Source organism: Struthio camelus, chromosome 19 (assembly GCF_040807025.1).
Source record: "Struthio camelus isolate bStrCam1 chromosome 19, bStrCam1.hap1, whole genome shotgun sequence".
NCBI lineage: Eukaryota > Metazoa > Chordata > Aves > Struthioniformes > Struthionidae > Struthio > Struthio camelus.
This window is the reverse complement of record NC_090960.1, coordinates 4,355,374-4,376,380: the sequence shown is the minus strand read 5'-3', so window position 1 is coordinate 4,376,380 and position 21,007 is coordinate 4,355,374. Positions and strand designations below refer to the sequence as shown.

The window sequence follows — 21,007 nt, the reverse complement described above, 5'->3', positions numbered from 1 at the left end:
CACTTTAATATTTTTCCAAGGAATCTGTGTAAGGCAGTGGACAGTATTACAGCCGTTCCATAGTTTAAGTTAAAATAAAATCACACAATACACCTTCCTGTTTGCTGGATACCTTCAGCCCCAAACTGCCAGATCAATATTTTCTAGGCAAGTCAGGGTCATGACACGGTCAAATTATTTTTTAATTTACAAGTAATTAAAAGAAGTGAATCAAATTTGAAGAGGTAACTTCACCTAACATTTACCTGTAGTCCTCTTGCTTGCAACCAACATACTGGTTTTTCAAATACTCCAGAGCTTTACATATTCCTAAAAATATGTTATGGGGCTATATTTGGAAAATGAAAGAAGAATGCCTAATCAACCATTATTTAATCTATCTGTATTAATTACAGTATGAATATACGTCGTTTGTCCTGCAGACAAACTGTAGATTATAGAAAATGCCTTCTACCCTTTATGCCCTATTAAGGGCTTTTCCATATATTATATGATACGGTTCAAAGACCTCTGAAGCTACATACAGCTGTATCTAAGCTGTCACAGAGCTGCTGTGCCACAGTAAGTATATCATATGCTCACTCTCAGGGCATAAATACACTTTCTCAAATGCTTTCACTCAGCTTTAAAACTCTCCAAATAAAACTTGCTATAACAAGTACCCTTTGTACACAAAAGAGTAGACAACAAAATCTTCTAAGGAAGAAATGTGCACAAGATTCTTAGACTACAAATACTGCTTGCACAAATGTAGACATGCTGAATGTTATGTAAATAACCCACACCAGGAGCATTCATAATGTTTGAAATTTTGAAACAAGAGCTAAACACTAGAATATTTTCAGTAAAGGCATAATCATAACATCTCTAAAATCTGAATTTGCAATTGTTGAAAGAATTTTTGTTTTAAATCACCATCTACATTTCAGAACATTCTGCATTTCTCTGCTTGTTTGTATTCATGACAATACAGCTGTTGCTACATAACTCATTCAGGCAGTGCTCCCCACAGACCAAACTTAGCTTATATTTAAAGCATAGAATGGGAGCAATTCTGCCAGCTTCAGCAGATATAATCTTGGTTGAAATCAACAACAAATGACAGAAGAACCTGTTTTGTTTTACCTGTTTGGAGTTTGGATAAAATATAAATTTTAGGTACTAACCACATATACATAGTCCCGTACTTCCCAACTTCCTAGGAAAAAAAAAAAAGCAATGATGACTATTGTATTTTATTGGATGTTCAGCTTTAAAATGTAAGTGACCCAACTTTGAATTTTTATTATCATTTTACAACAATAACAACTCCATTTTCTATGGTGGAAAGACATTTTTGTTGGATCCTACTCCCCCTAAAGAACAATCACTTATTATAGAGATTATAAACTTCACTGTACTGTGCCTCTTCTACAACAAAAGTTCAGTTGCATGCTATCCTGCCTATCAGACAGAATAGATCTTCAGATAAAGACATCCCTAAAGCACAAAAATATATAATTCTTCCTGTAAAGAAAAGGAATTATGGAATTAGGACTTGCAAAGAGGCGGTAGTTTGAGAATTTTTAAACATCTCCAGATACAGCACTCTTTTCACTTACTTAGGACTGTGCTTTCAAGCGATGATACTTAAGAAGAAGAATCTATGTAGGCTATTATAATATTGTCTCATATGATGTAACAAATTAGTTGTTAGAATGAGCTAACATTAAAATGCAAGGAGAAAAAAAATCAAGAAGTAGACTTGTTTATTAATCGCAGCTGGGCTGAAGTGTAGAAACATATCCTAAAACAATTACAAAAACAGGTTTTTACTTGTTTTATGTACTACTGAAAAGAAATGGCCTTTTGTAATTCAAAAGGTCTCAGAGTGTTAACAAAAGGAGTGAATTTGTATGCATGCCTCTTAGAAGTACCACAAATGAGGTGCAGAATGACTTCTAATTGGCAATCATACTGGCTTAGTCAAGGAACAGCTATATTCTGGCCTAATTTGCAAATAGGCCGTTTGTTTATTCAGCAGTTGTTATTCTGTTTAGAAGTTAATATGATATTTCATTTCTTAAATTATTTTGTAAGTAACCGGGCAGCTTCCAACATTATGTTTGAAATAGTCCTAAAGAACTGTCAATAAAAATTCAGTTTAATGAGTTATCCTCAGTCTTGAATGAAAATTAGAGTTTGGTTCCACAGTATCCCGGCAGGCACTCTTGGAACACGTTACCTTTCCTGAAGCTTATGGGCAAGAACAAAGATGCATCTGTCTCTTACATCCTATCTCAAAAACACAGTTAGAATTTAGTTGTGTTGACAGCAATCAACGTTTGATTGTATATGAATGCTTCATTTGCAAGAAAACACTGGACCTTCAAACGGACAGGTCTAAAAAAAAAAAAACCCTCCAATTAATATTTGAGTATCTTATCGAATAAAGAAATCAATGAAATAATGTCCCAAGACAACTATCTGGAGTAGCTAATGAAAACCAGTCACGTAGAATCGCCTGTCCACAACAATGGCAATCTCTTTGAAGTACTGTCTGCAACGTCCTGTACACGGAACAACGTAATGCTTGACAGTTGACTCAAACTCTAAAATAAAGTCTTTTAGGGTTAGATTTTTCATTCCATAGTCTAGACAAATCACTGTGAACTTCAAAAGATCTGTCTAATAACAGGATTACTCACAACAGTACAGCCACTGACACCAGAAGTCCCAGCCTTGAGATAATGTTGCTGTTACGGTGACATATATCAAATTTTGTGCCTTCTCTTGAGATAAATTTACGTCCTACTGATGAGGCAGTGTAGTACTAGTTGCTACACTGATATATGCATATTTATTTACATACAAAATAATGCGACTTCTAATTACTCAACTGAAACATTATAAAACATCTTAATGCACGTTTTTTCACATAATACATAAAGTCTGATGATAGAAGATCAGGTGTAGGTGCTTCACTGACATGGCTAACACTCAGTTTTGCCTTGCGTGCCTGATTATTTTCCCAGAAAGAGCATAGGAAATCATTTTTTCTTTGGAGACAACACTACATCGCAGACCGGGGATGGAATTCTTTCTCATTCATGTTGTGAGGTTTCTATGTACGGATAACTAGTAAGTCAGTGCTGAAAAAGAAAAGTGTTCAAGGAAATGCTTTTGCATGTATGCATAAAGTACACAGGCCCAAAGCCAGAACTTTCAAAGAGCAGAAAGAACAGAGCTGTAAAAGTCTAAGTAAGGAGAGCAGCAGCAGAAGGAAAGCCACGCAGCTGCATAAGTAAGAAAAACAGCATTCTTCAGATACCTGTTAGACCCTACAACCTCGAGGACATTAAGATGCCTAATTCCCAGTAACGTCAACAGGAGCTAGGCACCTAACCGCCACTGTAGATCAGGGCCTAACATCCCTCTCCTGTGAGAAATTGCATATGCTTCATTTCCATCAAATCTCACTGATCTTAGCACCTGGAAGAAGGCAGTTTGGACCTCTTAGAACCAAAATGCTGCGTGGCTCTTGAAGGTGAACGTTGCTCGATGATGTTATTATCCTGATGAGTGCATTACACCTCATCTTCTTATTCTACGTGAACATCAAGAATCTCATGTGTTATAGGCAGCTGTGCAACTAAAGGTAAAAATAAGATACCAACACCTTCAGAGACTGGGAGAAACATCACAAAGATGAACCACTGTGAGCTATAGTACGAAACATTTTCGGTCCATACGTAGTAACAAAAATAGCTGATAATTTCAAAATTTTTGTCCTAGCTCATTCTATAATTAGCAATGAAGTTCAAGCTGAACATCAGACATGTTCTAGGTCCATGATTCAACAAAAGAGAAAAGACAGCATGCATGAGTATCTTCATTAACTCTGTAAAAATTCTAGAGGACAAAAGATTTGAAACTTCTTCTGCCTTGCCATGCATCAGCCATCCCTCTTGTGGGGGATTTTGAGCTCTTCCTTATCCAGAGGTATTATTTAACATTATTTTTTCCAAAATAAATCTTGTCCCTTCTGATGAGATGATGAACTATTAACTAAGTGTAGTAGTCTGAGGACGTCAGGAATTGTCTTGGATATAACGGTTATGTTAGGATAATAAAATAAACAGAATTACATATGAAAAGAATGATGCCATAGAGTATCATAGCATGTTGTAAAACTTACTTGGAAAAATGTTGTAATTAAAATCTATCTATATTTACCTAAGGGTATGCAGTGGTTTTAGGTCCTACTGCCAGAAGGAACAGTTTCATGAATAGGTTAAAATCAAACTTTGGCAGTTTGAATTTTCATTTTTAAAATGCTGTCCGTTTGCCAATTCTGAAGATACAAACAGACCTTTGAAGTGACTACTGTGTCATACTACTGAAGACTCCATACATGTTACCAAAAAAACAAACAAAAAACCTGTGTGCGGCAAAACATTCACCTGTAAGTACTTAAACAAAAAAGACGCAAATCAGTTTTCAAAGTAAATGTATTTTTCATAATCTCCGGGAAGGGGGTAGATACTGCATTACATTATTAGAGCACAACTACCATTGCCTGCACTCAAAAGTTTGCGGTGTATCAGAAATGTAGGGAGAGGCACAATTACGGCGCTGGCGGTATCACCTACGGAAAGGTGTCTTCCCCATCACTTAACCCGGAGCAGATCTCCAAACCCGCCCGCGCGCAGGGCGCCCGGAGGAGCCCCTTGCGCCGCGCCACCCCCGCGCCCTGCGGGGAGGGCGCCCCCTGGCGGTCTCGGGGGGGCCGCCCCGGCCATCGAGCCCTCCCCGGGTCAAACGCAGAAGTGGGAAAGAGAAACTTTGAGCTCAGCTGCTGGCACACAGTCCGCGATGCAGATCGAGCCGCCCGAGGAAAACGCCAGGCGAGAGGTTCACCTATGCCATCCCTTCCCGACGGGTGCTTGCTCCCCCGCTCTCATGTCCGCTTCTGTAACGTTAATGGCTAATAAAAACAGCATCGACCTTTTTCTGTTTGAGACACTATAGAACAGAAAGCACCGTCTCATTTACATACCGGCCTTTGGCTGTCTATTGCACCTATAAATTACGCATTATTTATACGCACGAGTAATGATACAGCACGTGTATTTCATATAAGTATTACTGTATTATTTATTTAAAGCAATAAACAGGATGATGTTTGCAGATAAATATTATGTTCCTAGCCCAGAGTTTAGAATCTGATTGACAAAGAGCAGTCTGACTTGCAAGTATTACTTTACATGACAAAAAAAGTTTTACTAATAAATTATCACCTATCTGTCCTGCCTGCGCTGGCATCTAAGGCTATTTTAATTAACATGAATATTTTAAGTAAAGGTGAACATATATTTAGAATCTCGGTCTGGACAAACGCTGTACCAGATGCAAGATTTAAGCACAAAGCACCACCTTCCAAACAGGCATAACGTTATTTTTAAAAGCCTGGTTGCAAGATCTTCACAACTAATACTTCGATGACATTAGTCTCTTGATACGTTTACCTTCGTTCCTGGAGTCCCTTATTCTGCAATAAAAACATGCCTCTCTAACCAATCACCTCAGACCAAGTTAGACACAAAGAAAAAATATTCAGCAAACCAAATATAACCTCAGCTTGCCTTCCCTTGAGTTACCACTGACAGAAAAAACCCCAGGTCCTAAAAGATCGGCCACTAACAGTGGCAGAGCTTACCTCTTCAACTGTCAAAGGCATGCAGATCCGGTACTCCTTCATGAGCATATTCCTGCTGCCTCGGTGCGGACCAGCAAACTGGGAGAAAAGTGGTTATTTCTGCACGATGGTCGCGGCAAAAACTAGTCACCGGAAAAAATAATCGAGCCTCTTTTTCTGTACGCGCTTGACAATGCGTCCACAAGAGAGTAATGCAAGCATCCAGGAAGGCTGACCCAGCAAGAAGAGAACCACCAACACAACTGCTCCTTTCTTCCAGTTCTTCCTCCCTCAGCCCGCGATCATGTGAATTTCGCACACACACACGCACAGACAGATACAAAGAAGTCTCAAGCACCGAACGACAGCGTTGCAGTCAAAGACCTCCGTCGGAAGTGTACTGAAACGGCAGCCTCTCGCAGCTCTGTCAAGACATGCCTAGGGCGAGGAAAAGCACAAATCAGCCGAAAAGGGGAATTTCAGCAGCAGCACATCGCGGCAGCACAGAGGATGGGATGCTTATTTCCGAGACAAAGGCTTTACCCCGTCCCCTCGGCGACGGCTAAACAAGGCTCCCAGCACCTCCTGGGGGCCGGGGGCAGAGCGGCGCCGCCCGGCGCGGGTGGCCCCGGAGCTGCGGGCGAGCCGTGGCCGGGGGCGCGGAGCGTCTGCAGCGGCGGCCCCGGCGGGGGGCGAGCGGCGGCCTGACATCAGCGGCGCGGCAGGAAGGACGGCGGCGGCGGCGGCCGCCAATGGGGGCGCCGAGCCGCGCCGCGCCGCGCCGGTGGCGCCGTGCACCGAGCGAGCGCGCCCCGGGCGGCGGGGCCAGCGCGGCCCCCGGGCCGCCAGCCCCGCGGGGAGGGGGATGCTAACGAAACTGAGCTGGGAAAACCCGGGATTAGAGCAGTCCCGCCGCTAATGCTCCCGGGAAGTTACTGCCCGGCCCTAACCCCGCGCCTTACCGGGCAGCACGAGCGCAGCGGGAAAGAGCCTGCCTCGCTGGGGCACCGAGGGGCAGTTTAGGCACAGACCTGCTCGCCGCTCGCTCATTACAGAAGCAACTACAGCGCGCTCTTTGTGAAGCGCACAATGTGCACAGGGGAGATACAAGCACAGGATGTGAAGGCCTCACCCATTTCCCTTTTGGTCAGTCCTTCGTTATCAGCCAGCAGATTTTGCAATGCAAATACAACTGTTTTTCATATCAGCTGTTTACTTCCAAACGGCACATAGAAACTTCAGGAAAAACGTGTGCCTCATTTTAATTAAACCATAAAGCCAGAACCATTTTAAGAGTCCCTTTTTTGCTACTCACTAGGTAATTGATGTTGGTTAACTTTTTTTTAATCTCCTTAGTATTTTTATTACATCTTTCAGAGAAACTTAAGCATTATTAAGCTACTACCTAATATGAACAGAGACCTAATACTAAAACTGGCCAAGAAAACTGAACTATTATATAAGCTTCGGTATATCACACAATTTTGGTATTGCCATTTCTCCCACCTACCAAATGCATTTCCGAGAAGCGCTGAGAGAGTAACATGAAAATATAAAGCACTGTACAGATAACGCTAGAATTATACACCTGCATTTCAATCTGACTACTTTCAAAAATAGAAAAGAGATGAAATACTATATCTGGGATGGTTAAATAAGAATTTAGGTCTAAAATGAAGTATGTGTTTCATAACAAAAAAGAACAAAACCCCTCAGACTTCCATTGGCTCTGAATCTACATTTCAAAGCTATGTACATAATTTTAGCCCAGAGAGAACACAGTGCCATCTCCTGGAGATAACAACATAACTTTTCCATTCAGTTGCTAATGGCACAGTATTTCACACGCTTTGCTCTTCCAAAAGTGCATCTACCTAAACAAAAAAAATAGAAAATCTGAGGGCTTTGTTAACAGTTTGGATTTTGAACTGAGATATGAACAATGCCATTCATAAATTAGTAATTAAGAATTAGGTTAATGAGTATTCTCTCTCAAATCTGACAAGAACCACTTATAAATATCCAAACTGTAGCTATAAACCATAATGTCGGTCATGTATGTTCACAGAACTGTCTTCCGAAAGGGGATCCAACAAGTTCATGGATAGCAGTAAGCAATGTCTCCATGTCTCAGTGTTCAGCCGTAAAGCTAGAGAGTAGTATAAGGAGCAATCAGATGTGACACAAAGCCACCAAAGGAGGATGATATGCAAAATAACCAAAACAAAGCAGTATCTGAGCTATTACCTTTATGGAAGAAATACCTAAATTCAGATCTAAAACATCCACTGCAGTTTTTAAGTGATTTGCTTGCGGTTTTATTCATTGGGAACAATATCTCTGGAAGTTCTGGATTTCCACTAAAAAGCAGTGTAAAAAAAATTGAACCTCTCTGCATAGTGCCTTAATACTCCCCAGTTATAAGCAAAGCCATTGATTTCAATAAAAACAGGAGAAAGAGCTGAACTAGTTTATCACCTATGACGTGCTTTCAACACAAGCCAAACAAACTTTATAGCTCTGTTTAAAACAAGAAAACACGCAGATCTGCAAAAAGTAGTGGGTCAAATCTAGAAACGACATAAAATGGAAACCAAAATTACTTCCCATGCATGCTGCAAAACATTGAGTCACCCCATATTTTTTGCACCAGCTACAGCTTATTTCCAGGTCTTGTGCTGTTCATAAAAATGGGGCAAAAAAACAGTGACCCTAAGAATCCCCTCTACAACTCCCTATTACGACTATTGTCTCGGTAGGCCAGCAAAGTATACTCACCAAACGCTTTCTAAGGGAGAGAGAAAACTTACAACTGCAGCTAGCCCAGGCGTTTCTGCCAGGAATACCTGCTTGAATTTTGGCTTTTTATTTTCAGTGAGTTGTCAGAAAGTATTACTCTTACCTTTGCAACATGCTGTCTATGATCAGTTGTAAAAATAAGACATTTCTCATTTTTGACCTAGGAAAAACAAAACCATACATTAAATCATGCTGATAGACTTGTGTCAACAAAGTGTCACCTCATAATAACAGACAGAAAAAAATCAAGCTATTTTTTCCAGATATTTTATTGATGATTTTTGACTAAAGAATTTAGTTTACTGGAATCATTCAGGAATTCCACCTTGGAGGCAAATGCTGCATCCTCTGCTTCCAGAACACCCAGAGAAGTAAAGAAAGATAACAGTTGCAGCACGCATTAACTTTTCTTTCCTCTTTCACTCACCGTCTGAAGCAAAACTACTGCGTATGGAACTCTTTTCAATTAGATTAGTATCCGGCTTTTACTTTCCTGAAAGCCATCATTCCCTAGTCGTCTACTGTAAAACCATACTAATAGTAAAACAATGAGCTGCAAGAATGAGATTTTACAGTTTAAACTCTGTACAGAATTTGTAAAGAGTTAAAGTTTGCCAGTAACTACACATATACTCCGTGATATACGCATGTATTTCGAATACTTAGATCAGTGAATGACTAAAAAAAGGATTAAGGATAACGGATAAAAATCTATTACTAGATTTTTAAAATCAAATCGATTTCAAACAGGAAGTGATTCAAAGAACTCCACAGCATGTGCTGTAGCTTAGATGGTTCTCATATTGCTAATTGGAAAGCATACATCAGATTAAATCTCAAAATACAGTATTATAACTCTGATGTAAATCCATTTAATTGAATTACTCTGAATTTATACCAGTATAGCTGAGGTTGTAACTTAGCGGTCTTAATTCTGTAAACCAAAGATTTAAAATAATTGCCTCAAATACCCCTTTGCCACATGAAGGTTTTGTTATTTATGCAGGATAGTCATAAAGTAGCACTCAAAATGTAATTTTGTAACTTGTTTTTTCTGACAGTCTTAAATTAATATCCAAGGTTACATAGCACTCATGGATTAATGTTTCCTTTGGAATCATCTGCTTGCAAACATCACACTGTGAATTTCTTCAGTGAATGAAACTTGGGTATTATATGAAATTTACCTTGTTTTGGAATGGGAAATAACAACAACCTATAATCACAAGCCAATGTTTTATCAACATTTCCTTGCAAGGTATCAAATGCATTGGTGATGCAACACTGTCTAAAATCAGGATCCTAGCACTCTTAAAACTCACTGCATCTCCCTACCTCCTCCCCTCTGCAGCTACACTGGACTGAGTGACCCAGGCTCAATGCATCCCGATAAGAGATGCATTAAAATCACCACGCAAAAGCAACAGCTTCTCCACGCTGTGAGAGCCCTCAGTCAAGGCCACAAGGTGCAACATACACATTTGTCTCAAGACGGGGGGGAAATGGCATAAAAATCATTACACTGACTCACTGCCATCCCACCCCACGGCCGGATCAAGGCCTCAAGCTGTCGATGTGCAGCAGCACCTCGGCCGCAGCTGAGCTCAAAGCCCAGAGCACCACCACGGCCGCGGGACCTGACCTCAAAACGCGGTGCCACAGTTGTGAGGCCTGAGCCCAAAGCCCACGGCGCCACGGCAGCCGCGGGGCCTGCGCCTGAGGCCACAGCCCTGTTCCCCCGCTCCGGGAGGCCAAGGGCACCCGAGGACAGGCCTGCGACACTTGGCAGCGAAGCCACCACGCCACACGCGACGGCAGCAGCAGCAGCCCCATCCCGGGGGCCGGCAGGGCTTCTCACGCCCCTTTCGCTGGGCCCAGGCCAGGCCCGGAGGCCGCGCGGCCCTGCTGCTGCTGCTGCTGCTGCTCCTGTTGCCGCCGCGGCGCCCGCGCCGCCTCCACACGCGCCCGCCGAGGCCTCGCCAGCGGCGCGAGCGGCCTGTGGGGCCGCCCCGCGAGGCCCGGAGCTGCCGGGCGGCGCCGCTCGGCCGCAGGAGCCGGCAGAGCGCGCCATCACCTCAGAGGCGGCCGCCCGGCCCGCCCCGCTCCACCCTCCGCCCGCCCTCGCGGCGGGTCCTGAGGAGGCGGCGGGTGCCCGCTGCAGCGCCTGCTTGGCCCGAGGGGGGGGGGGCGGGGGCCTTGCGTGGGGCTGCCCCGGGCCGTGCCTGCGCGCAGGGCCCGGCCGTTTCCGGTGTGTGTCTGAGGGGGCCGCGGAGCGGAGCCGGCGACATGGCGGAGGGCGGCGCGGAGCGGGCCGACGGCCGTATCGTGAAAATGGAGGTGGATTACAGCGCGACGGTGGACCAGCGGCTGCCCGAGTGCGAGCGGCTGGCCCAGGTGAGGGGTGTGTGGGGCGAGGGGGAAGGCCCGGCGCTGCGGATGGGCTGAGTCATGGCGCCGGGCGGGCTAGGCCGCGCTCGGGGGGAGTGCGGCCCGGCGGCAGGCGGCCGCGGCTCTGCCCCGGTGCTGGGCCGCGGGGGGCCGGGCCCTCCCGCCCCGCGCTGGGGAAGGGCGGTAGGTGAGGGCTGCCCTCCCCGCGGCCGGCGGAGGGGAGGGAGAGGGGGTGTCCGGGCGTAGGTGAGGCGGGCGAGGGGCTCCCCTCCTCCGGTGCAACGGCGCCGCCTTTCCCTCGCTGCCGCTTCCCCGCACGCAGCGTGACGGGGCAGACGCGTAGGCCCTTCTCGTTCATCCTAGGGCTGCTGTGCGCCAAGGGCGCCTTGGCGTAAGTGAGCCCCTGTCACGTCAGGCAGGCAGTTCTGTGCCCCAGAAGACCGCAGTGCAGGGCCAGAGCCATGACTGGCTGGTAGTGACTGGCGTCTGTTGAGCAAACGTGTGTGTGCATCCAGCCATAGGCAGTCACAGAATATATGGGAGTCGTGTGCAAGGTTTCTCTTTTGGTTTTGTTATGTAGCGTAGGAGATTTTTCTACGCCTCGAACCTCGGAACAGACAGGCTGGATTTGCTGTCCTGCTCTGTCCTGATAGGATGCCTTTTGACTCTTTATAGGCTGCAGATGCTCTGCCTGGATTCACGCGTCTTGCTGTGAGAGACGTATCCTATTCCATAGCATGATGTAGAAACCTGAAGGCAGTAGCTTTATGATAGGTGAAGTGTAGCTTGTTTTGTCTTAATGCAATATTGCACCGAGGGGGAGTGCATATACTGTGTGCCACGGGCACAGCTCTGAGTAAGTATGGAAGCCACGGCCGTGTTTTGTTGCAAAATAACATGTAATTTCTGTGGCAGTAAAAGCACAGGCTTGACAAGCTATTGTATATAGTTTAAAGGAATTTCAGTAGGATACTTCGTTGTTGTTGTTGTTTTGCAGTCCCAGTGCTGACATGGACTGTTGAAAATATTCCCTTATTAACGTTTTTCCTAAGATATTTGCTAGGAAATACAACTTAGGACTAAAAGTGCTTTATGGTATCTTTAACTCCTATAAATACAGTCCTCAAAATCAAAAAAAAAAGAAATATTCTATGCTCAGAGTGTAAAGTATATGGTTATATATAGTTATATATATATATATGGTTACTACTAAGATATGATGAATGTGGATGAAAGTAGCAGTAAAATAGTTTTTTGGCAAAGGTAACTTAACTGCATATCTGTTATCTCTTTCCCAGGCAAGACAAAGCTTTAAGTGAGAAGTCTTGCATCTAGTTTTGTGAGTATGAGCTAGCCAAACTTGTCTGAACCTTGCTAGGTTTCTTGCTCAAGATGGATAATTTTTAGTGTTTATTGGCTAAAAATGGAGCTGGTGCCGTTCCATCTTTGCTTTCATTTTTTGAAAGAGCAGTTTAATCTCTATTTATAAGCCCATAATTAGAGTTAGGGCTATCTACGTTTCTTTTTTTAAGAAATGAAATACTTTAAAAATGAGTGCCCAGGCTAGCCTGTGTTTTTTCTTCTATGAGAATCAAAGTTGTTCTCAGTATAGGCTGAATTGTTCTTCAGTCAGGGTGATAATACTTTGCTTATCATATTAGGAAGGAAGACTTCAAGAAGTGATTGAAAACCTTCTGTCCTTGGAAAAACAAACACGAACGGTAAGTAGCATGTGATGTGCAACGTTTATGCAGGATCGTCCTGCATGTACCCTTGTTCCGCAGAGTTAAAGTATTGAAGAAATTTGGGGCATCAGTCTTCCTCCTTAGTTTTCCAGTTTTTCTTTTCTTTAAAAAGAAAATCAGTGAGGCTACATATAATTCCCCCTCCCTTTTCCTATAACAGAATTGTAAGTGAAGAGGACTACAGGTTGTTTATTCCATCACTAATAAGCTGTTTGTTTGTTACAGGCGTCTGACATGGTTTCCACATCCCGAATCTTAGTTGCTATAGTGAAAATGTGTTATGAAGCTAAAGACTGGGATGCTCTTAATGAAAATATTATTCTTCTATCAAAGAGAAGAAGTCAGTTAAAACAGGTAAATATAAATCTTCTAAACAAAAAAATAAAATTGTATTTGGAGCTGTATTATGTATCTGATTATCCCTTGTGTGTAGGGGCTTTTCTGACTGTCTAGCACTTCTCTGAATATATTGTACTTAGCTTCTGTTGACGTTTGTTGGTACACATATGAAAGCCAGTGATGAAACTGAAGTCTGGAATTAATCTCTCGACCTCATATCTGAGCTCCACAGGGTCCAATTTGTCATTCTTGGCGATACAACTGTGACTGTTCTGCTTTCACTGCATGTCTAAGCTTTTAGGTGGTAGTTCATCTTTACACTGTTCTATAGTCTGCATTGTGGATATATGTGAACAGGAGAAAACTAAGTATGAGGTGTACGTTCAAAGAGTTTTTGCAATTTATTGTGATCAAATAAGCCATATCCTTTACATGAGGGTGCTTTCTTTTGAAACTGTCATACTCTGGAATTCATTTCTGTCTTAGAAATCAGCGAACAGCATAGCCTGAAGAGTTTACCTTGAAGAAGGTACAAAGTTTATTGTCCTCAGTTATAAGCTGCATGTTTAGTTTGACTTAATTAGAAGTTAGCAATAGCCAATTTTGAAGGCCCCATTGCTTTACAAAGAAGGTGGTTACCTACTTTTTAATGTGCAGAAACGTTAGGATTTTGTATACAAGTAGAATACGGTTTAGTTCTCTGACTCATGCAGACAGTGGCTGAAGACTCAGATCTTTTCAACCGATTTTTTTTTTTTGCCTTGAAGAAAGCCTTTTTATTCTTCTGAAAATTAACTCAACTGAAGAACGTTACTTTCTTTATACTTGACTTCTGTATTTCAGTACTGTATGTTTTAGGAACATCCAGTTGTCACGCTTTTATTTCAGGTCTCAATAGAATGTATCTGTCTCTAGATATTTTGGAGGCCTTGCATAACGTATTAGAGGGGACTAGTATATAAAATATATCTTCATTCTGGTTTTCTAGGAGTAGCTACTTTAATAATACTGCTAACGACTTTGTCAGCGTTGTTACCGGAAGAACATATTCCAATACTGGTGCTTGCCACTGAAGGGTGGTAACTTATTAGCGCCTATTTAAGGATCTGCAGAGATGGAAAAGCATCAATCAGAAATAATTCCCCCTCTTCCCTCCCTTCCTGAAACATCTACAGGTGTCCTAAAGAGAAAGGCTAGTGCACACAGTTAAGATTTTACCAGTGTATGTGAACGTCATGTTGATTTGGCAAAAGAGAGGTACTACTTTTCAAGGGAGAACTGCATGGAATGAACTGTAAACGTCATTGGAACAACTGAGAAGAAAGAAATGACAGAATAGCATCACATTTGACTCCTACTATCAGCTGCTAGCATCATTTTAAGTGATTAGAAATACCTTGCATGCTATTTTGAGATAAGCCTCTTGAATATGGTAGTAAATTATTTAGTACTTATCTCTGAATTTTATAGTTTTAATGCATTTGGAAATGTAAAAATACAGTATATTTTTCTGTTCTGTTATTGTACTAGGCAGTTGCTAAAATGGTCCAGCAGTGCTGTACTTATGTTGAAGACATCACAGACCTACCAGTCAAACTACGCTTAATTGACACGTTGCGTATGGTTACAGAAGGAAAAGTAAGATTTTGTTTTAAGACTGAATGTCTAAAAGGTAGAATAAAAATGTTCACCTTCTTTAAAAGCGTAGCTTCCTAACATTTTTTTTTAAATCTTGTTCAAATAAGAGCAAAAGCATTTTTTTTTAAATTAACCTGAGAAGCAAAGCAGTGTATTTCTTTCTAAAAAATAAATATTTTCTGTATTTCCTAAGTAACGAACTTGCTAAAGCATTTACCATATTTCTATGAAGCAGATATTTGAAAGTATTATTAATGTAATTAATAGTACATTTGAAAATTCTAAAGTGCCATTTATTTTCCACTTTAAAAATACTTTTAAGCATCTCTTAACTGTATGAATTCGTTGAAGAAACGGGCAGGTTTAATTTAATTTCTCCTGCATTTAGCAAGGTGTTACATACAGTTATGATAACCAGAAGGTGATATTAACTCATCATAACAAGTTAATTACTTTCCATAATATTCCATTTGGTTTAAAAAAAAAATCCATTTCTGATTAAACTAAATGTGTATTAACATTATGGCTTCTAGCTGTTCAAACCAAATCATTAATAATCAAGTATTGTCACTTCCTGGCTGGTTAGGAGTGAGTGAAAAAATGTGAATGATAGTACTCAGCACATAGTAGTCTACAGAACAGTAGACTAATTCAGACGTGGATTTTTTGGGTTAATTTGGTCCATATATTTCCAGTGTGTCAACTATCCATTATATGGATACACATAGAATTAATTAGTTGTATGTAAAATATTAAAGTATTAAAAATACGTCATAGTAGGGTTATGGTCTTAGAGTTTACACTCTTCTTTGGAATAATGTAATGTCTAAACTACTCCTGATTTTAGATATATGTGGAAATTGAACGTGCTCGCCTGACAAAGACGCTTGCAACAATAAAAGAACAGAATGGTGAAGTGAAAGAGGCTGCCTCTATTTTGCAAGAATTGCAGGTAACGTGCCATGTAACTCAAAATTACCTCAGCAATAAAAATTACTATTAACTGCTCTTAAATTATTGTGGGTTCAGAGACTTGATCAGGTACGTCTGCGGAAATGTCTGGAATGAGATTAAGTGCTATTACTGAAAACGTAGTTCAGTTTTAACCATGAGACTAACAAAAGCAGTTAAGTCGCATGGAATATTTTCCTTTTAGAAAATGAATTTCAATTCTCTAGGTAGTACAGAGAATTTACTGTTAGAGGATTCTTATAGTGCAAGTGGGGGCCATTATTCAAAATAAAATAATCTTTTCTCCGTTTTTCACTTGCTGTAGAATAATTGTTTTCTTCCTTTGTTTGTTTCTTTCCTTGTTTTCCTGATTTCCCCTTCCTCTCTCCCCTACTTCTTGTCCAGTTAAGACTCCTGTTAATCTGGTTCATGATACGTTTTTCTACATTCAAACGAGTGGCTTAGAATGGGTAGAAAAAGTCCTTGTGTTCATAATAAGAGAGTACAACTGTAGAGCACATCACTTTTTTTACCCTTCCTGATACTAAAAGTTGTTATCTCCTTGATGTGTCTACCATATGTATACCAGCAACAGTTATTTTTATTATATATGAAAACAAAAATTTCCTATCAAAGATAATGAACACACTTTTGTCAGTTAAATGTTTTTACTTGTACGTTAAGTCAGGATATGTATGTATATACACAGGTTTTTATTTTATTTTCTTTGGGAGCCTTTTGCCTGACCAAAAGCTTTGGATTAACTTTTTTTTTTTTTTTTAAATGGATCAGAGTGCACCTCTGTACATGATTTATCTGTGACAGTGTTAAATTGTTCAATTCTCCTTTTAGGTGGAAACCTATGGCTCTATGGAAAAGAAAGAACGTGTAGAATTTATCTTGGAGCAGATGAGACTCTGTCTAGCTGTAAAAGACTATATTCGGACTCAAATTATCAGCAAAAAAATTAATACCAAATTTTTCCAAGAAGAAAACACAGAAGTAAGTCAGTGGTGGATTTTTTCCCTCCTGTTTTGATCTGTCATGCATCTCTCTGCATCCAGGTGTATTTGAATTCTCTAGTTCTTGGAATCTTGTTGTATTTCATTTACACGATTTATGAAGTTGTGTTAATTTTACTGTTTTGTACTGTTTCAGAAGCTAAAGTTAAAATACTACAACTTAATGATACAGCTGGATCAACATGAAGGCTCCTATCTCTCCATCTGTAAGCACTACAGAGCCATTTATGATACTCCATGTATCCAGGCTGAAAGTGAAAAGTGGCAGCAGGTAGAAAAAAACCACTACAAATAAAATGTCTGTATTTTCATGTGGCAAACATCCTTTTCATTACCAGGTTATTTTACAGCAGATTAAACAGCTCATCAATCTGTTGTTCTTAAATTTCTTTTCAATGGCTATACTCATTGGTTAGTTGAAAGCAGATATAATGAACTTGGTTTCAAAAGAATATTTATAACTAAAACGTTCATTGTATTGTCTTTGATATCTTGAGAATGCCTTTTCTGTTTTATGCAAGCGCAGAAATTAGAGACAGCTTGTGCGATTACAGGTTAAATGGTACTATTATGTAAGCAATATGAATGTTACATGGCTGAAAATATTTTTTCTCATTTATTGATCTGTAATATTAGTATTGTAGTTAAGCCGAATCAGTTTAAAGGTATCAATGTGAAGGTCCATTTCTGCAAGATGACTTCATTTTAAACCTAATTTCTTAACAAGCTTAGTTTAAGCCTTTTATATTTTAAATTTTTAGTAAAGACTTATTGAAGCAAGCATTGTGAGCTGTGTTTTCAGTTCTTCGGTTTAACTGTGGGGATGAAAAACCTACTCTCTTTTCTCTCAAACAGGCACTGAAGAGCGTTGTTCTGTATGTTATCCTTTCACCTTACGACAATGAACAATCTGATTTGGTGCACAGAATTAGTAGTGATAAAAAGCTAGAAGAAATCCCAAAGTATAAGTAAGTGTTGTTTCTAATAAGCAATTCTCACAGAAAAAAGCATCTCTTATAGTAGCTGTGCACGAAATCGGCTTGCTTGTCATCTGGGGTAAAAACCTTAGAATTTAATACTGTTTGAAAAATACTGCAAAATGTTCATGAATGTGAAAGTTATAATACATTAAAATAAATGTGTGTGTTTATAAGAGAAAGGTATGTATTATGTACACAGTCCAACTTGAGCTGCCCCCATAATAGGTGTGAGGTATTACAGATTGTTCTTAGGAGGAACAATGAATATTAAGGATAATAGAGTGAAAACACTTAAAATATTTTTTTCAAGTAAAAAATGAGTCTTATTGATACATGATTGTGAATCAACTTTATTAAACCATTTACAGAGACCTCCTAAAACTATTTACCACCATGGAATTGATGCGGTGGACTGCTCTAGTTGAAGAATACGGGAAAGAATTAAGAGAAGGATCCCTTGACAGCCCTGCAACAGATGTCTTTGGCTGTACAGAGGAAGGCGAAAAGAGATGGAAAGATTTAAAGAACAGAGTTGTGGAACATGTAAGTGTAGTTGGTTCTTTAAGTACTAGCTGTGTATTCTGGCCTCAAATAAAAATGCTTTTGCTTATCATTTTTTAGTTATAAGTAGAAACAACAGAAAAAAGGAAAGCAGCAGATAAATTGCCTTTTCTATTACGGTATATTTTTCAACGTTTTAGTTGCTCATTTATATTATAGATATCTATCTGCACAGTTGCCAAAAAAAAACCAAAGCATACTGTACTCAGGTTGTGAGATTTAGTGCTCAGATTTCAATAGGGTAGAAACTTTTTTCATATTAAATTAATAATTAGTGGTTGATTTTATTACTTAGTAGTTTGGCATGCACAGACTATCACACATTTTACGAAGAGAACAACTATTTGTCCACAACATTTTACTACTCATTTACATACCTTATGCTGGATTGCTGTTAGAGCACTACAGCTCCTAATCTGCTTTTAACATTGACTTTTATATTTTTGCAGCCTGCTTCAGTTATTTTTTGCACATAACCCTCTACTCTGAACACTTTTATTCCAGAATATTAGAATAATGGCTAAATATTATACAAGAATTACAATGAAGAGAATGGCACAGCTCCTGGATCTGTCTGTGGATGTAAGTGTTGCCTTGCCTATCCTTCTCTTATAAAGGGAGTGGAAGTGTGTGTGTGTGTGTGTGTGTGTGTGTGTGTGTGTGTGTGTGTGTGTGAGAAATCTAAGTATTCAGCCAAGTAACATTCTCTTTTCATTTGACTTTATCGGTACTCTTTTAGCTTAAAAAGCTCTGTAAGCGGTGCCATAGATCATCGTTGCGTTGTGTTACAAAACGTAGAAAGACATAGCGTTGTAGAAATACATGGCTTAGTACAAAAATTTCAGGATTTATGCTCTTGTGTGTATGAATGTTCATGGATATAGTATTTACTGTTGTATCTGCTTATATCTATGTATTACCCTTGCAATGCCCCAGCTGCATCCTAAGTCTGTTTCCCCCCTTTGTGTTACCAGTGCTTTTCAGCTCTTGCCATGAAGAATAAAGTGTGCTGTAGGGATAGATGGGGAGCAGTAACAGAACATTAGTTCATTGGGTTCTTTTTTTGAGAAGTAGTAGTGTAAAGTCTTGGGAGTAACAGTACGTTAATCAAATATTTGTCACTTTGTGTGTTTGTTGGAAGGCATTCTGACATCTGTGTAGCCAAGCACTGAAAAGTGTTAAGAGTCTATTGGTGTAGTGTATTCAAATTATAATTTCATAAAAGGTAATGAGATGTAGTTCAAATGAAAGAAAATGTTTTTGAATAGATGGTACTAGTAGCTTGAAATGCCACAGGTATTATTACAGTATCATGTAGTTTTTGTAAATACAGTATTACTACTAGTCTATTTCTATTAAGTATAAATAAAACCTTGTTTGCTGTGGTGTAATGCTGTTTGGGAGGCGTTTTGATGCTTTGGTAGCTGAAAATGCTATTATCTTGACTTAGTGCTGTTTGTCTTTGCAGGAATCGGAGGAGTTCCTGTCCAACCTAGTAGTTAATAAGACCATCTTTGCTAAAGTAGACAGGCTGGCAGGAATTATCAATTTTCAGAGGCCTAAGGACCCAAACAATATACTCAATGACTGGTCTCACAAGCTCAACTCACTGATGGCCCTAGTTAACAAAACCACACATCTCATTGCCAAAGAGGAGATGATACATAACCTGCAGTAATGTGCCTCAATAATCTCAGTGCTTTTAAAGAAGGCATTAAATCTTCGTAATAGAGACTATTATTACAGTGTGTATATGGTTTGTTTTCTCCCTGTCAAGCCTTCCTGGTCTAAAATTTAGAACATAATTCTTAAATTCCCGTTGACAATTAAGTTTCCTTGATTATTCATTCGGTTGTTAAACGTTTTTGCTACATTGGTGAAAGAACATAATAAAACTGTATTGCCTGTGTAATAGAATAGTCTTGTGATTTTTTTCTTTTCCCATGTATACCTTCATCTGTCTAACAAATAATTCTGTGGTTATTTCATTACAGGACTATTTTTTGAGGCTGTGATTGAAAGGATATACTGTAAATAAAATACGAGCCTAGGGTTTTACAGTAGCTTGCATTGAGGTAACTTATGATTATATTTATTTTAATGTTATGTCCAAGATGCTGTTTAAACAAAATTCTGAATGTTTGTGTCTGGGAATAATACTACTTGTGCTTGAGGATGATGCGTAGACTTTATTTTATTGAATCAGAGCTGGCTGAGATATCTTCCTGAATCTTTTCTGCTTGGTGCAGGTCACTAGTTTTAACTGTTTTGTCATTCCAGTTTGTAATGGCTACAATAGCAATTATGCAACTAACTAAGTACTTCAAATCTGCTGCTTCTCATGTTTGTGTGTATTGTATTCAGACAAGATACATCCTGTTATTTCCTTTAGCCTACTCAAAAGGGAGGGAAGGTTTGGATTTTCCCCCATCCCGTTCCTCTGTTTTTTGATGTAAGTAAAATAGTAGCATGAGAATAGTACAGTAACTGCAAGAATCAGTGAAACTTGTAATGCATTTACTCTGTTTTTTAGTGATTTTTAGTGCTAGCCATCGCCAACTATTTCGTTCATAGTTGATTAGGTATAGAGTGTAATTGTAAATGATATATTAGGATGTACATGAGTCCTGTCTCTCTAAAAGCACACTGAACTTGATTCCAACTGACACCTTTACCCCAGGTAATTATCATACGAATACACAGTAAACCAGGAAACTTTAGACAGTGATTTTGAGGAGAGAAGTTTGTGATGGGACAGGAAAAGATACAAGTGTTCCAAGCAGTGATTTGCATTTGAAATGTAGACTTTGGACATAGCTTAAAGGAAGCTTGGGAATGTCATTTCAGAGGAAAGTATCTTTATCAAGCCATACCAAGCTAGCTTGCTGCATTTCAGTAACAGAAAAA

General features: G+C 40.0%; 3 protein-coding genes and 1 long non-coding RNA gene across 4 annotated transcripts in view; 2 read left to right on the top strand and 2 right to left on the bottom strand.

Annotated features, from left to right (window-relative positions):
- Window positions 1-10,424, bottom strand: part of PITPNC1 (phosphatidylinositol transfer protein cytoplasmic 1) — a 99,776-nt gene extending 89,352 nt beyond the window's left edge. The window contains exons 1-2 of the mRNA XM_009678990.2: window positions 10,008-10,424; window positions 8,580-8,636 (exon numbers count right to left, since the gene is read on the bottom strand). Coding sequence (XP_009677285.1) covers window positions 8,580-8,636; window positions 10,008-10,013 — 63 coding nt within the window. The 5' untranslated portion in view covers window positions 10,014-10,424. The remainder of the gene's footprint in view (window positions 1-8,579; window positions 8,637-10,007) is intronic.
- On the bottom strand, window positions 4,473-6,803 carry LOC138061616 (uncharacterized). Its single transcript, XR_011135499.1, has 3 exons — window positions 6,640-6,803; window positions 5,699-6,115; window positions 4,473-5,004 (listed from the first exon to the last, which is right to left on the bottom strand). It is a non-coding gene; the product is annotated as an uncharacterized lncRNA (long non-coding RNA).
- A 190-nt stretch (window positions 10,425-10,614) lies between the features above and the next one.
- Window positions 10,615-20,017, top strand: PSMD12 (proteasome 26S subunit, non-ATPase 12). Its single transcript, XM_068913765.1, has 11 exons — window positions 10,615-10,870; window positions 12,526-12,585; window positions 12,835-12,963; window positions 14,479-14,586; window positions 15,434-15,538; window positions 16,390-16,539; window positions 16,696-16,830; window positions 17,415-17,527; window positions 17,908-18,082; window positions 18,605-18,682; window positions 19,569-20,017. Exons 1-11 carry the CDS (start codon window positions 10,763-10,765, stop codon window positions 19,776-19,778), a joined length of 1,371 nt encoding a protein of 456 aa, XP_068769866.1. The 5' UTR covers window positions 10,615-10,762; the 3' UTR covers window positions 19,779-20,017.
- Window positions 20,018-20,041: 24 nt separating this feature from the next.
- HELZ (helicase with zinc finger) overlaps window positions 20,042-21,007 on the top strand; it is a 100,033-nt gene continuing 99,067 nt past the window's right edge. The window contains exon 1 of the mRNA XM_068913741.1: window positions 20,042-20,175. The gene's annotated coding sequence lies outside the window, so the exon portion shown is untranslated. The remainder of the gene's footprint in view (window positions 20,176-21,007) is intronic.

What these genes read in the sequence shown, in the direction of transcription:
- PSMD12 (XM_068913765.1), top strand. Translation starts at nt 10,763, where the DNA reads ATGGCGGAGGGCGGCGCGGAGCGGGCCGACGGCCGTATCGTGAAAATG. An exon ending in TGGAAAAACAAACACGAACG is followed by an intron (nt 12,586 to 12,834) that starts GTAAGTAGCATG and finishes TGTTTGTTACAG; the next exon opens with GCGTCTGACATGGTTTCCAC. An exon ending in GTATGGTTACAGAAGGAAAA is followed by an intron (nt 14,587 to 15,433) that starts GTAAGATTTTGT and finishes TCCTGATTTTAG; the next exon opens with ATATATGTGGAAATTGAACG.